The sequence below is a fragment of the Phocoena phocoena genome, chromosome 9 (assembly GCF_963924675.1).
Source record: "Phocoena phocoena chromosome 9, mPhoPho1.1, whole genome shotgun sequence".
NCBI classification, from domain to species: Eukaryota; Metazoa; Chordata; class Mammalia; order Artiodactyla; family Phocoenidae; genus Phocoena; species Phocoena phocoena.
Window position 1 is genome coordinate 46,647,183 of NC_089227.1, and position 14,651 is coordinate 46,661,833.

Consider the following 14,651-nt stretch of genomic DNA (forward strand, 5'->3'; position numbering starts at 1 on the left):
CTTACATAGTTAACGAACAAGTTGTACTTTAATATTCGCCTATGAAAGGTGTGGGTCACTCTGGAGTGTAGTTTAAAATGCCAGGTGGTTACAATTCTGTTTCAACTTTTTTTTCTTATTCATTTTGGAAAAACAATGGTATATATTAAACACTACGTATTAGGAGCTTTACTGTTTTCTTGCACGGAATGTTATCATTCTAGAAGCCGCATAAGGAGTCTTAATTTAAAATCCAGAGAGTAGTTTATGCACTGGGGAAATTTAGTGCTTTAAGTGTAAAAATGAAATCCACTGATTTCTAACCTGGAGTTTATTTTCTTTCAGTCTGCTAGCTTGATTTCTCAGCTTTGTTCTAATAATATAAACATTTTTATGTTTATTTATAGGTGGCTTTAACCAAGAGAGCAGATCCAGCCGAACTTAGAACAATATTTTTGAAGGTCAGTATAAAGGAATCTATTTTGTTTTTTGTTTGATTTGTGTTCTGTAACTTTGAAGATTATTTTTGAGCAGCTCTTAATTTCATTGTTATATTAAAAAAAAAATCCCCCAAAGTATCTTAAGATGTGTAAAAGAGATCCTTTACAGTTATATCTATTTTTAAAAATGTATCAGATACTTGTAGGCGACTGTTTGTGATGGCTGCATGGTTTATGTTTTACTTTCTTTTGTCTCACACGGTATTAGGTATTGAAACAGAGTTGCCCGGGCGGTGGGGGGGATTTAGTCTCACAACCCATTTACCTTTCCAGGGTTGACTTGTGCAGTTTGATGATACTAATACTTTTCCTCCTAAGAAGTTTAAAGCTCTTCGTAAACATCTTAGTAATCCTTCTTTCATCCAAAGGGGACCAGCCTTGTCTCTCCTTAGAGCATTGTTGTTGCTCTTATCATCTTCATCATATCATTTTCCTTCAACTGTGGTGCCCTTGAGGAGGCCCCAGTATGAGTAATAGTAGATACTACATTACAACAGACAGCACACAAGTTTATTTCCTTAGTTTCTTACGCTTGCACCTACTTTGTGATATTAGGCACTGAGTGATTAATACTCTAATAAAAGCCTACCTCAGGTCCCAAACACTGGACCACTTTTAAGGTTATTTAACTGGCAATGAAGTACTAAAAAAAAGAAGGAAAAGGCCGCTTTTGTAAAGAAAATTTTAAAAAATATATATGTGGACCTTTTTTAAACATGGTGAAAAGGTAGCTGTAAAGAGGATCAAGCCTTCAAGTGAGAAACTTATTATACTGCTATCTATCAGATACATGGCTTAGGAAGTTACTCTGTGAGCATCAGTTTCCTCATCAAACTGCGTCACTATTAAAAAATTGAGGAATCAAGGAATTTGAATACTGACAGGATTATTTGATATTAAAGAATTGTTATTAATTGATTTTTTAGGCCAGGTAATGGTATTCCGAATATGGGAACTATAGAGTCTTTTTCATTTAGCGATGTACACTGAAGTATTTACAGATGAGATTATGATATCTGAGATATGCTTTTAAATAACCCAGTTTTGGTGAGGTAGGAGAAATAAGTGGGCAGTATGTTGGTAATTTTTGCAATTGGGAAATGGAATATTGGGTTTATTATACTGCTCAATCTACTTTGTATATATTGATATATGAACATTTTCATAATGTCATAAAAATTTGTAAAGATTCAATGAAAAAACTTACTTGAAAGTGATATGCATCAGATATCGATACAGTAAATGCTTGAAATTAAATAATTCAAAAAAAGAGACGGACTCCAAGAGAAAATGGTTAAAAGTATGAGCAAAATATGAGAAAAAAAATTTATAAGGTGGATTGTATTATATATAAGAAAGCAGAATTCTTTATAAATTTGTTTTTTGCCCAGAAAGGTCAATACAGTGTAGAGATTCTAAGGTGGAAAAGAATTCTGGATAACGAAAGTCCAGAAAACAGAAACACATTTCTTTCTCATCTAGACTAGTGTTTGTTGCTGTGCACGTTGGGCCCCCCATGATTGGGCTGAGGTGTGTATGAGTGAACCATAGACATTTTAAAGGTGTGTATTTAAGGTCTACTCTTATGATGTAATTCTGGAAGACCACTTGCAGAAGAGCACATGAGTGGGTTGCTAAGGAGCCTAGAGAGATGCATAAAACTTGTTAACTCTAGCTGGCAAAGTCATAATCATTCCTTGAACTCAGGATCTGTGTACTTCCCATTTTCTAAACCAGCAATAGCTGTGGGCATCCTTCTGACGGGAAATGGGAACAACTTAGAGTGTCTCAGTAGAGGGTGCATCTTGGGTACTTACTGGTCTTTTGATGTGATCCAGTGCAAAGGCTCCATGTAAAAGCCGTGCCCACCTTTTGATGGCACGTGGTGGCTGGTGAGGCTGGGTTAAGATTCTGCTTTGGAACAACGTATCTTTTTTCCAGCTGCCACATCTCAGTAGCAGGCAAGTCTTTACTGGAGACAAATGAGATTGGTCAGGTAGACCCAAGGAGGGTAGCAGTCCATGCAGAGTTCTGGAGAGCCACCTGTGGGGCTTCTGCGTCAGCGGGCCGGAAGGCTGGGCTGGAATCTTTGGGACCAGATAGGGGAGTGCTGCCTTCTCTTGGCGTGGCTGGGACTACGTGGCTTTTGAGTGAGAGTTCCATATGACTTAGAGTCCGAGAGGATGATGTGGGGCAACTGTCCCCGAAGAAAACAGTGGTCAGCAGTTTCTGGAAGGGATTGTGGATCTGGCAGAGGTTCGGGTGATCTCATCAGGCTTGGGTAGTGTGGTACCAACACAAATCCACCTTGGCTCTGCACGCTGAGGATCTCGTTTACTCTCTGCCGCAGACGCTGTTATGGGGGAAGAATAGGGAGAGAGGCGCCTGGGGGCCGGACCAGGCGTGTCTCTGCTGGGGCTGGGCTTTTCAGTTAAGCGTGGATCAGCTGTGAGCATGCTGTAAACCTGACTGCTTTGCTGACTTTCTGTGACTCTTTCCTGACTTTCCTTATTTATAAATATCCCAACCTTCTCTCTGCTAAACTATTTAGATGATTCTTCTGTAGCTTAGGGGAGGTGGAGAGAAGCTTCACTGTACCCTTTGGACCAGATGTGCTGGTAACAGGGGAGTGGCAGCTGTGAAGAGCAGAGAGAGCTAGCAGAACCAAAACAGATAAGGAAAGAGGGGTCCTGGTGGGCTAAAATGGGCCCAATTCTGGCTTATTTTAGTTTTTTGAAAAGAGTTAAAATCAATTCCACTTCGGTTTTTGAAGCTGCTTACTGTATGTTAAGTACAGTGTCAGGTGTTGGGGATATAAAGATGCATAAATCATGGCTCCTGCCCTTAACTATCTCACTGTGTGTGTGTTTAAGTGTAAAAAAATAATATGGTTGATCTGCATTATGTAGCATTAATTAGCAGGGAGATGATGTGGGGCTAATTACATCTTCCTAGAGAGGGTCATTAAAAGTTGCGGGAGGTGGTGATATTTGAGCTGGTATTTATCAGATGGAGAAGGTGGAGGAGGGTTGTGGAGCAAAGGAAGACCGTTCCAGGCAAAGGCAATAGCATGACCAAAGCAAAGAGCTCTAAGAGCGCCAGGTGTGGCAGTGGCCTGCAGCATAGGGTCTTAGGCAATGGTACTAGAATGGTAGGCAGGGTGGAACTTGGCATAAAGCATCCCCAGCCTAAGGTGTTTGAATTTTTTTATGCAGGCTTTTCTAGTGATATGTGGCGGGTAATGTTTTGTCTGGATGTAGAAGTTGAGGTCTAGGTGTAGTCAGTTTTGTTTCTAACCTAAACGTTGACATGGGGTTTTCCTCTGCCTAACACTTTCCGTGCTGCTTCATGTTAAACAGGTGTGTATTTGAGTGCTTACAGTTTAAATAAAACCCCATGGAAATTCGCAGTGAGTGGGATGTGCAGAAAAAGGAGACTAGATTTACAGGCATGCAGAAGGTAAAAAAAAATCTTAAGTCAGCACAGTCAAGGGTCACTTGTGTGGTTAAAGCAAATGCCACAGGAAATGGGAGGAGGGAGCAGTCCCTGTGGTGGGAAGAGGTCAGAGAAGGCTCCTTGGAGAGGGAATTTGTGGAGCCCCGGGGTCGCGTGGGAGCTGGGCAGGCACTGAGGAGGGCAGCCGAGGCTTCTGGGAAACAGGACCACATTGGAGGGAAGGCCTGGAGGTGGGTTTGGGAGCAAACAGCCTCCAGATTGAAGGATTCCTGCTCATTCTTCAAATGTTTATTTAAATTCAGCTCTGTGCCAAGGAGTCTGCCAAGTATTACAGTGTGTGGGTGACAAAATTAGAAAGAGAATTGGGAGTTTGCTATTTCTGCTAAACAATAGGAAGCTAGTGAAGGTTTTCTGAGTTATCCAGCGACATGGAGTGTGGGTCTGAGATTTGACTGGTGCAGCAAGACCATGGGTTAGGCAGCGACGGATGTAATTGTGGTGTGAGACCCTAATAACTTGATGAGGGTTTTGGTAGCAGGGAGAATGGAGAACGGGCAAGTTAAAGACATTTTGAAGGACCATTTGGTTGAAAATGACTGATCTTTTATTCTTTGTCAACAAAAGCATAATATATACTTTAAAAAATGTTTGTAGGCAAAATTGGAAAAATAATTCCTTCTTTGAAAAACTTTTTTCTTATGACAAAACAGTTCCTATGTTTTGAAAATTTAAAAGGCAGATGTGTATAAAGAAATGTAAGTTGTGATCCATATATAGTTATGTCTATATGTTTATATATACATGTATCCATTTCCCTCTCCCTGTTTCTTTGTCTCTGTATATGAATATAATTATTTTCCTTAACAGGAGGAAAAATACCATTTTGTATCCATTTTTTCCCTCACCTAAGATGTTATGAATACCTTATCCTATAATTGAAAGCATTTCTGCATTATTTTTATTGCTATCATATTACTGTATATGGCTGTTTTTCCATAATTTATCTAGCCACTCCCTATTATTGGATATTTACTTGTCTTCTCTGCTCTGCTATCATTAACACCACTGTAATGAATACCCTTGAAACTACATTTTTGCATATAGCTAGCATTTTCTTAGGATAAATTCATAGAAGTGGCATCGTTGGATTAAAGAGTGGGTTTACAACACTTTAAGGCTTTTGGTTCTTGGCAGACTGCCTTTCAAGAAGATTGTATCAGTACACGTTTTTGGGAGTATGGAAGTTTTCATTTCTCCACATTATGACGTCAACTCAGATTATTTAAAAAAATACAGCAGCAGCAATAAAAAAAACCTTTCTGCCAACTTGTTAGTTGAAAAATTGTATCTTCTTTAAAATTTTTATCAACAGTAACATATTTTTCTGTATTAACTTTGTGATAATTGTATTTAAAATTTTTTGTTATAATTTACAAATATACAGAAAATAGAGTAGTACAGTAAACAACCACATAACCACCACTTAATTTAAATTAATATCTGTCATATAGTTTCATATATATATTTAATGATATATTTCAGTGTAAGTTAGCTGTCACCATGATTCAGCCGAAATACTTTGGCATACAGCTCCAAATAATAAGAACAGTTTCCCTCATGGCCGTAATATATATCACTGTGCACTTAATGAAATTAATAGTAATTCCTTAATAACATAAAATACTTGATCCATATGCAAATTCTTAATTATACTTTATTCCACCCCATAACAGGGAATCAGGGTGAAGAATGGTCAGACGTAGTGATCAGGTGTGCACAGCATTTCTCTGTGGCTAGAAAACAGTCAAGGAGAATTTGCCCTTCAGCCCTCAGATGTGAATGATTTGTGGCAGACATGGGTGGCTGGATGATTATAGTTCTGGTGTGTTCACAGTTGATAGACTATTTTGTTCCACCAGTGGTGAGCAGGCCAGTTAGGCCCCCCGGCCTCTGAGCACACAGTGTAGTGACACATTCCTTTCCTTTGCTACTGTATTCATTGGGTGTGGTGGTGCGTCTTCATGTTGACAGTTGGCTTATTAGTCAGGGTTCTCCAGAGAAACAACCAGTAGGAGATATCTCCATCTCTAGCTCTAGCTATTTATCTATCTAATGAGATTTATTATGAGGAATTGGCTCACACCATCCATTTTAGAGGCTGAGAAGTCCCATGATATACTGTCTGCGGGCTGGAGACCCAGGAAAACCTGTGTTGTAATTCAGTCCCAGTCTGAAGGCCTGAGAACCAGGGGAGCTGATGATGTAAATCCCAGTCTGAGGGCCAGAGAAGACAGGTCCCAGCTCAAGCAATGGGGAAGGATAAAAGGTGTGAATTTTTCTTTTCTCCACCTTTTATTCTATTCGGTCCCCAATGGATTGGATGAAGCTCATCCATATTGGGGAGGAAAATCCACTTTACTGAGGCCACAGATTGAAATGTCACTCTCATCCAGAAACACCTTCACAGACACACCCAGAAACAATGATTAATCTGGGCACCTGTTGGCCAGTCAAGTTGACCCATAACATTAACCATCACAATTAGTATTATACTAGGTTGTGCAAGGAATCCTAAAAGCCTTCCCATTTTATAAGTATATATGTTTGATCATATTAAAACTTCCAAAAATTGTAAGGGAGAGAAGCTTCAGGTCATTTGTAAAATCTATTACCAAAGAAGGATTAAATAACATTTCAAAGATGTGGTAGCTGTAAGGTATAGTCCACTCCCCTGACAGGGACCCTCTTTCCATCAATCTAAGGAAAACCTTTGACATGTTCACTTTAATCACAGGCAGACCACCCCAGCCTTGGTGATGAGCTGATTTTTAAAACTGCAGAAAACTGTGTTCTTTGTGTCCAAATTAACATGTTCTTACATTTAGGAGATGATTTATCACCTCTAAAAAAATGAGGCAGGTAAAATATCTGAGATTTTTAAATGTCAACTGTTTATTGAGGGTTAAATGAAGTGCACAAATCATAAATGTACAGCTCCATGAATGTTCACAAAGTGAGTACACCCAGGTACCCAGCACCTCAGAAGCCCTCTGATGCCCTTCCTAGTTAATACCTGCTCCTTCCAAGAGTAACTAGCTGTCTGACACCATATATTAGTTTGCCTGGTTTTCAACTTTATATAAATAGAATAATACAATATGTATTCTTGTGTCTAGTTTCTTTCACTCTTGCTTTATTTGTAAGATTCATGCATGTTGTCATGTGTAGTTGGTATTAGTTTATTCCATTGTGTGAATATACCACAGTTCATTTAAATATTCTACTGTTGACATTTGAGTTATTTTCCATTTCTTCACTATTCAAAATAATGCTGCTGTGGGGTGGGACCAGCTTAGTGCTGTGGCCCCGATCCAGCCTCTACCCAAGGTACACACATGGGGGAAAGAGTGAAACCCGCACAGAAATGCACCCCTAAAGCCCTCAGGCCCTGGCCATGTCCCAAACCAAGGCAGAGACTGCTGTCATACCCAAGAGAAACCCAGCTCCCACCCCCAATAGAGCTGTGATGACCACTGAGCGGAGAAGCCCTGGCTTGCACATGGCTCTGGCTCTAGCCCCTCCAACTCCAGCTCTACCTCCTACCAAGGCGGTAGCTGCCAGTACACCCTGGAGAAGACACAGCCCATGCTCACATCAGATCTTTCTGTCCCACCAAAGCCACTGGGCACGTGCAGACTGCATATGGATGCTCCAAGGACATGCCTTCAAGGCCAGGAGAGGTAACTGTTTCACCTAATTTCATAGAGACAGAGAAAGTTAAACAAAATGAGAAGACAGAGGAAAATGTTTCAAATGAAAGAACAAGGGAAAAAACCACTAATGAAACAGAGATAGGTAATTTACCTGATAAAGAGTTCAAAGCATTAGTACTAAGAATCTTAATGGGGGGAAAGAATAGATGAACACAGTGAGCATTTTAAAAAAGAACTAGAAAATATAAAAAAAGAACCAGCCAGCACTGGAGAATGTAATAACTGAAATGAAAAAAAAAATACACTGGAGGGAATTAACAAGAGATGAGGTGATATAGAGCATATAAGTGATCTGGAAGATAGAGGAATGGAAATTGCCCAATAAGAACAGCAAAAAGTAAAACATTGTAAAAAGTGAGGATAGTTTAAGGAACTTCTGGGACAACATCAGGTGTACTAACATTTGCATTTTAGGGGTCCCAGAAGGAGAAAAGAGAAAGGAGAGTAGAGAGGGTATTTGATGAAATTATGGCTGAAAACTTCCCAGATATCCAGGTACAGGAAGCACAGAGGGTTCCAAACAAGATGAACCCAAAGAGACCCACACTAAGACATACACTTAAAATGGCAAAAGGTAAAGGTAGAGAATTTTAAACGCAGCAAGAGAAAAACAAAGTCACATTCAAGGGAACCGCCATAAGGCTGTCAGCTGATTTTTCTGCAGAAACTTTGCAGGCCAGAAGGGAGTGGCATGATATATTTAAAGTGCCGAAAGGGAAGAACTTACAACCTGGGATACTCTACCCAGCAAGATTATCATTCAAAATTGAAGGAGAAATAAAGAGCTGCTCAGACAATCAAAAACTATAAGAGTTCATCAATACCAAATTGACCTTCAAGAAGCATTAAAGGGTCGCCTTTAAGTGAAAAAGAAAAAGCTCCAATAAGAAATTACAGGAAGGGAAAAATCCCACTGGTAAAGGCAAGTATATAGTAAAGGCTGTAGATCAGCCACTTAAATAAGCCAGTATAAAGGCTAGAAGCCAAAAATTGTAAAATTAACTAAACTACAATAAACAGTTAAGAGACAGAATGAAGGTGTAAGGTAGGACCTCAAAAACAAAATGTGGCAGGGAGGAATAGAAAATGTAGATCTTTTAGAATGTGTTTGAACTTATATGACTTAATCAGTTGAAAACAAGTAGATATAGTTATAGGTCAACATATATGAACTCCATGGTAACCACAAATCAAAAAACCTACAGTAGATACACAAAAACTAGAGAGAAGGAAACACAAATATATCCCTAAAGAAAATCATCAAACAACAAGGGACAAGACTAAAAGAAGAAGAAAAGAACAGAGAACAACTATAATACAAAACAACCAGAAAACAAGTAACAAAATGACAACATACTTATCAAAAATAATATTGCTGTGGACATTAAAAATGCTAAAGCATGGGGTTTTTGTTTTTGTTTTTTGGTGTGAAATTGCTGGGTCTCTGCTTACGTGTATGTTCAGTTATAGTAGATATTGCCAAGCAGTTCTAAAGTGCTTCACCAGTTACATTTGCTTCACATTGGTTATTTCTTTTTAATTATCTTATGTATGAGTAGTGGTATCGCATTGTAGTTTTAATTTCCATTTTCGGTGGAATTTTTTTAGGGGTCGGTAGCTTGACAGTGATTCTAAAGATCATTTGGGGAAAATCAGAGTGATTATGGCCAAGAAGACTTGCAGGAGAAAAGTAATGCAATGTATGTGGAGTATAGTTGATTTACAATGTTGTGTTAGTTGCAGGTGTACAGCAAAGTGAATCAGTTATACATATACATATATCCACTCTTCTTTTAGATTCTTTTCCCATGTGGGTCATTACAGAGTACTGAGTAGAGTTCCCTGTGCTATACAGTAGGTCCTTATTAGTTATCTGTTTTATATATAGTAGTGTGTATGTGTCAATCCCAGTCTCCCAATTTATCCCTGCCCCCGTTCCCCCCTTGGTAATCATAAGTTTGTTTTCTATATCCACGACTCTATTTCTGTTTTGTAAGTTCACATTCATTCGGCAGATATTTATTGAACATGATTCATTATCTGCCAGGCGACAGTCTGGAACTTGAGGGATATAGCAGTGAGAAAGGGAAAAAGTCCTGTCCTGGCAGAGCTTTCCCTCTAGTTATAGCAATTAAGATGCATGTAATCTTGCAAGAGTAGACAGGTCAATGCCTAGGACAGACCTGAAACATTTCCTGCTGCAGTGATGACAGGAGCTGTCAGCCCATCCTGGCATTCTCCCATGGAGTTTGGTCAGAGTACATCTTGACCTTAGGAAGCCATTGACAACTGATCAGAAGTGGTACTGAAGATGGACTTGCTTGCCAAGGCTTTCCCTGGTGACCATATGATAATTTAGTATGTGGTAAACATTACATCCTAAATGGGGGAAGAGAGAATGATTTGATGTATGATCCTAGGACAACCAGGAGAGTAAGTAGAAAAGACTCAATGTGGAGGATCCTTTTTCAGACCACATAGAAAAACAAAGTACCAATAATGTACTGAAACTTAAAGGTAAAAGATAAACCTATTCAAGAAAAGCTAAGAGAAAATGTGGGTGAATATTTAGTCTTGAGATGAGGAAGAACTAGTTTCTAAACTTAGAAGTAATGGAAGAAATTGCAAAGGAGATAAAAATCTATAGCCTCAATTATATAAAAATGTTAAACTCGAAAAATATTTACAACAAGTATGGTAGACAAAGGGGGAAAAGGCTATGTTCTCACACTGTTGGTGAGACTGTAATTGATACAATCTTTCTGGAGAGCAGTGTGTTAATAAGTATCAAGACCCTTAAAGATGCTCTCCTTTGACTCAACAATTTCTCTTCCTCGAGTGTAGCCTTTGAAATTTGCCAGGAATTTGGACAAATGTTACATACAAAGCTGGTTACCTTAGCTTTTTTAAAAAATACCCAAAACTGGAGATAATCCAGTAATCTAATAATGTCTACTGATGGGAGAAGAGTTAAACTGTGTTTTTAAATAAATAAATTATTCACTACTATAAGCGCACATAGGTATAATTCTAAATCATAGGATTGCTGTTATTAGAAGTGACATTTCCTTTATATTTCTGTCTTGTTTTGCCTCAGTTAGGAAAATCAAAGTATAATCCTACAGTTGCAAAAAGCCAAATTCATTGCTAGCTGAAGAATAGTAGGATTAGTGGGCCGTCTTTGAGCTTTTCTTTTGTACTGTGCTAAAAAATGTTAAACAAAAACCAGTAATCTAGAACATTTATAAAATACCTGTTGTGTGTAGGGCCTTGTGCTGAGTGCATTACATGATTGTTCATTTATTTCTAGTATCAACCTTAAGAGCAGGTAGTGTTGTTATCCCCATTTTACAGGTGAGGAGCCAGAGGCCCAGAAAGCTTTAGTTACTTACCTGAGACCCTACAGGTGGTAAGATGCAGAGGCAGAAGCAGAGCTCTCTGCAGCCCAGGCCCTACAGACTCTAAAGCCCATAACTGAGTATCTAACCAAGAGCTTATCCCACGTTGGAATGACTGAAATGTAGAAATGACAAGTGACTTTTTTTAAAATTAATTTATTTTTATTTATTTTTGGCTGCATTGGTTCTTCGTTGCTGTGCGTGGGTTTTCTCTAGTTGTGGCACGCGGGCTTCTCATTGCGGTGGCTTCTCTTCTTGTGGAGCATGGGCTCTAGGTGCGCGCGCTTCAGTAGTTGTGGCTCTCGGGCTCTAGAGCACAGGCTCAGTAGCTGTGGCGCACGGGCTTAGTTGCTCCGCATGTGGGGTCTTCCCGGACCAGGGATCGAACCCATGTCCCCTGCATTGGCAGGCGGATTCTTAACCACTGCACCACCAAGGAAGCCCTGACAAGTGACTTTTTAAAACAGTTTTAACTGGGATTAACTGCAGTTACAGAGGGAACAGAGGTGCTATCATTGCACCTCTGTTCACTGTGCTCTCCCATCACTGTGGCTGCTGTCACCCAACTAGCTCTCTTCTTGTAGTTCATGGTCCTCATTTCTCCACCCCCCAAATCACTGTTTGATCCCAAGGATCAAGAGGCCCTCCCCTGCTCCACAGGGGTATGTGTGATCCCCATGTTGTTTCTCAGCATTTCCCACAGCCCCCGGTCCTCCACAGAACAGAAATGAGCAGGCTCCACTTATGTGAACTGGAACGTCTTGCAGGCAAGACCTGGGGGAACGCTGTGAAAAAGCATCACATGCCACCTTAATCTCTTTTTTTTTTTGGCCACACTGCGCGGCACGTGGAACTTCCCTGACCAGGGATTGAACCTGTGCCCCCTGCAGTGGAAGTGTGGAGTCTTATCCACTGGGCCACCAGGGAAATCCCACCACCTTATTCTTGTTAACCATTTCTGCTCTAGAATGGAGAGGACACTAACCACAGCAGCATTTCTTACCTGCTTCCATAAAATCTCACAGCAGCCATGTTGTTAACAGTTTGCTCTCCAGCTTATCCTTTTTTTTTTTATTCAACGTTATTGCCTTTGAAACAGGAAAGGGGGCAAAAGAATTGGGTTGTTTTCATTCATGATTTCAGAATTCTACTTTTTAAAAAAAAAAAAAAAAACTATGTTCTTGCTAAAGAACAAGACAAAAGTTGTCCTTCTAAATTTCTGTAAACCTGGGTTTCTCAAGCTCAGCGCTGTCGACAGTTGGCTGGGTGACTCTGTTATTGGGGTGGAGGGTCGTCCTGTGCACTGTGGCTATTTAGCAGCCTCCCTGGCCTGTACCAAGTAGATGCCAGTTTCTGCTTCTGCCCCTCCCCCCAAGTTATGACAATCAGAATTGTCAGCAGACACTGCCAGATGTCCCCTGTGAGGAAATGTGAAAACAGAGGCAGCTCAGAGCTAGAGAACTCCACCCCAGAAAGTCAGGTAACGTACCGAGAAGGCTCGTCCTTGTGCGTTGTGCTTGGCTGTGGGGGACATTGGTGTATGTAAGCTGGACAAGTCAGGCTAAGCTGCCTGCAGTTGAGAACCGCTGGTATAAAAATAAAACTCGGCAAACTTAATGGGGTTTTGCTTTTTATTTGGAGCGATGGGAAATAACTGTCCTTGTGAAGAGTATATTGTCATGTCTGATATTTCATCCGTTGAACATTCTCCGCTTTTTCACATATTGGTTATATACTTTTGAGAACAAAATATATTTTCTCTTTTTTTAAACAGTATGCAAACATTGAAAAAAATGGTGAATTTTTCATGTCTCCCAATGACTTCGTCGTTCGATATTTGAATATTTTTGGAGGAAGCCAGCCTAATCCAAAGACTGTGGAACTTTTAAGTGGTGTGGTGGATCAGACCAAAGATGGGTATGTTTATTTTTAATTATCTCGTTTAATTGTTTTTTGTTTGAAACAGCTTTCTGTTCCTTTAATGATTAGGAAGTCAGTGTTTACCTTCCCATCTCTTAAGAGCATTTTCTCTCCCTATTACAATTAATACGTTATTTTAGAAATAATACCCTTAACATTTCCTTCAGTGTTCTTATCACAGTTGGGGATTCTATATGTGTATTTCTTGACATAGTTTAAACAACTGTTTATAGTTTCACAACTCTTGTAGTTGAATGGTGTGAAGATGTACTCAAGTGTATGTAGTATATTGGTATTTTTGAAGGCCACTGTAAAAATTGTGAGTAAATTTAAAACATAGCTCTGTGAACTTTTCTACAGTCTTTCTCTCTGCTCAAGTAACTTTTAAATGTCACATATGATTAAATGCTCTAAATCTAACAGACAGAATAATGATTCCAAATCCCCAAGAAGGGCATTCTGCCCAAGCTGGAAGAGAGACACTGGACCATCTAAAATTAAATAGGACACTTTGCAAAATGCCTTTGGATTTTTTTTCCCTTACTAGTCTTTTCTGTTTACATTTTTAAAAATGAGTCATTCCTAAGTATAAGAATGCAGTTGGGGCTTCCCTGGTGGCGCAGTGGTTGACAGTCCACCTGCCGATGCAGGGGACACGGGTTCTTGCCTCGGTCCGGGAAGATCCCGCATGCCGCGGAGCGGCTGGGCCCGTGAGCCGTGGCCGCTGAGCCTGCGCGTCTGGAGCCCGTGCTCAGCAACGGGAGAGGCCACAACAGTGAGAGCCCCGTGTACCGCAAACAAAACAAAACAAAAAGAATGCAGTTGGCTTTTACCATTAAGTGCAGAATTTTGGGCTCCGAAATATTGGTAATACGACCGCCAGTGTCCCCTAATAACCAAGTATAATATATAAAAAGTAGCCTTCTGTATATAAACTGTAGTAGATCCAGCCATCTGGCCTTGCCATGTGCCAGCACCCCCTTTGATAGATTAAGGCACCTGCCATTCTGGGGTGGTGTTCTTTAGCTCTGAACATTCTCTGTCGGTCCTGTGTCTGATTTTCCCACATGCATGGGTTTGAGATGCAAACAAAGTAAACTCCAGTGCTGCAGTGCGAATGCTCTCAGTTTTACCAGCACCTTCCTTTTCTTGCTTATGCACCTGTTGTTCCATCATGCATGGAAGTAACCTCCTCTAAAGTGAAAGTCTTGCAGATGGGAGGGGAGCGCAGAGGAAATTGGCAGTCATACGTCTTGTAATATGCTGGCAGATTGCTGGATTATGCTGTCTCTGTTTGTTCCAGTAGCAGTTACTTGGGCTACTTCTGTTTTCTACCTCCCCAAGGTGGGATTCTTTGCTTGATAGGAAAATGTCATGTATGAGCAGGTCTTCCTTCCCTCACAGGACCTCTCTGGGGAGGTGCAGGGTGAGGCAGAGGTATATTTCACAGTAGTCCATTCAGGCTAAAGCTAGACAGAACATAGATTTATTCTAGCAAATATATATATATTTTTTTTTTGAGGAAAGTTTGGTTGCTTCCACAGACTCTGTGCTTACACGATTCAGAAGAAGTGTGACCAAGCTCATGTGCAATATGAATGATCAGATTCAATGTTTAAGATCAT

At 40.1% G+C, this 14,651-nt stretch overlaps 1 protein-coding gene across 1 annotated transcript in view; it reads left to right on the top strand.

Annotated features, from left to right (window-relative positions):
- Positions 1-392: 392 nt before the first annotated feature.
- SLC25A13 (solute carrier family 25 member 13) overlaps positions 393-14,651 on the top strand; it is a 170,078-nt gene continuing 155,819 nt past the window's right edge. Inside the window, exons 1-2 of the mRNA XM_065883726.1 lie at positions 393-440; positions 12,881-13,023. Coding sequence (XP_065739798.1) covers positions 12,914-13,023 — 110 coding nt within the window. The 5' untranslated portion in view covers positions 393-440; positions 12,881-12,913. The remainder of the gene's footprint in view (positions 441-12,880; positions 13,024-14,651) is intronic.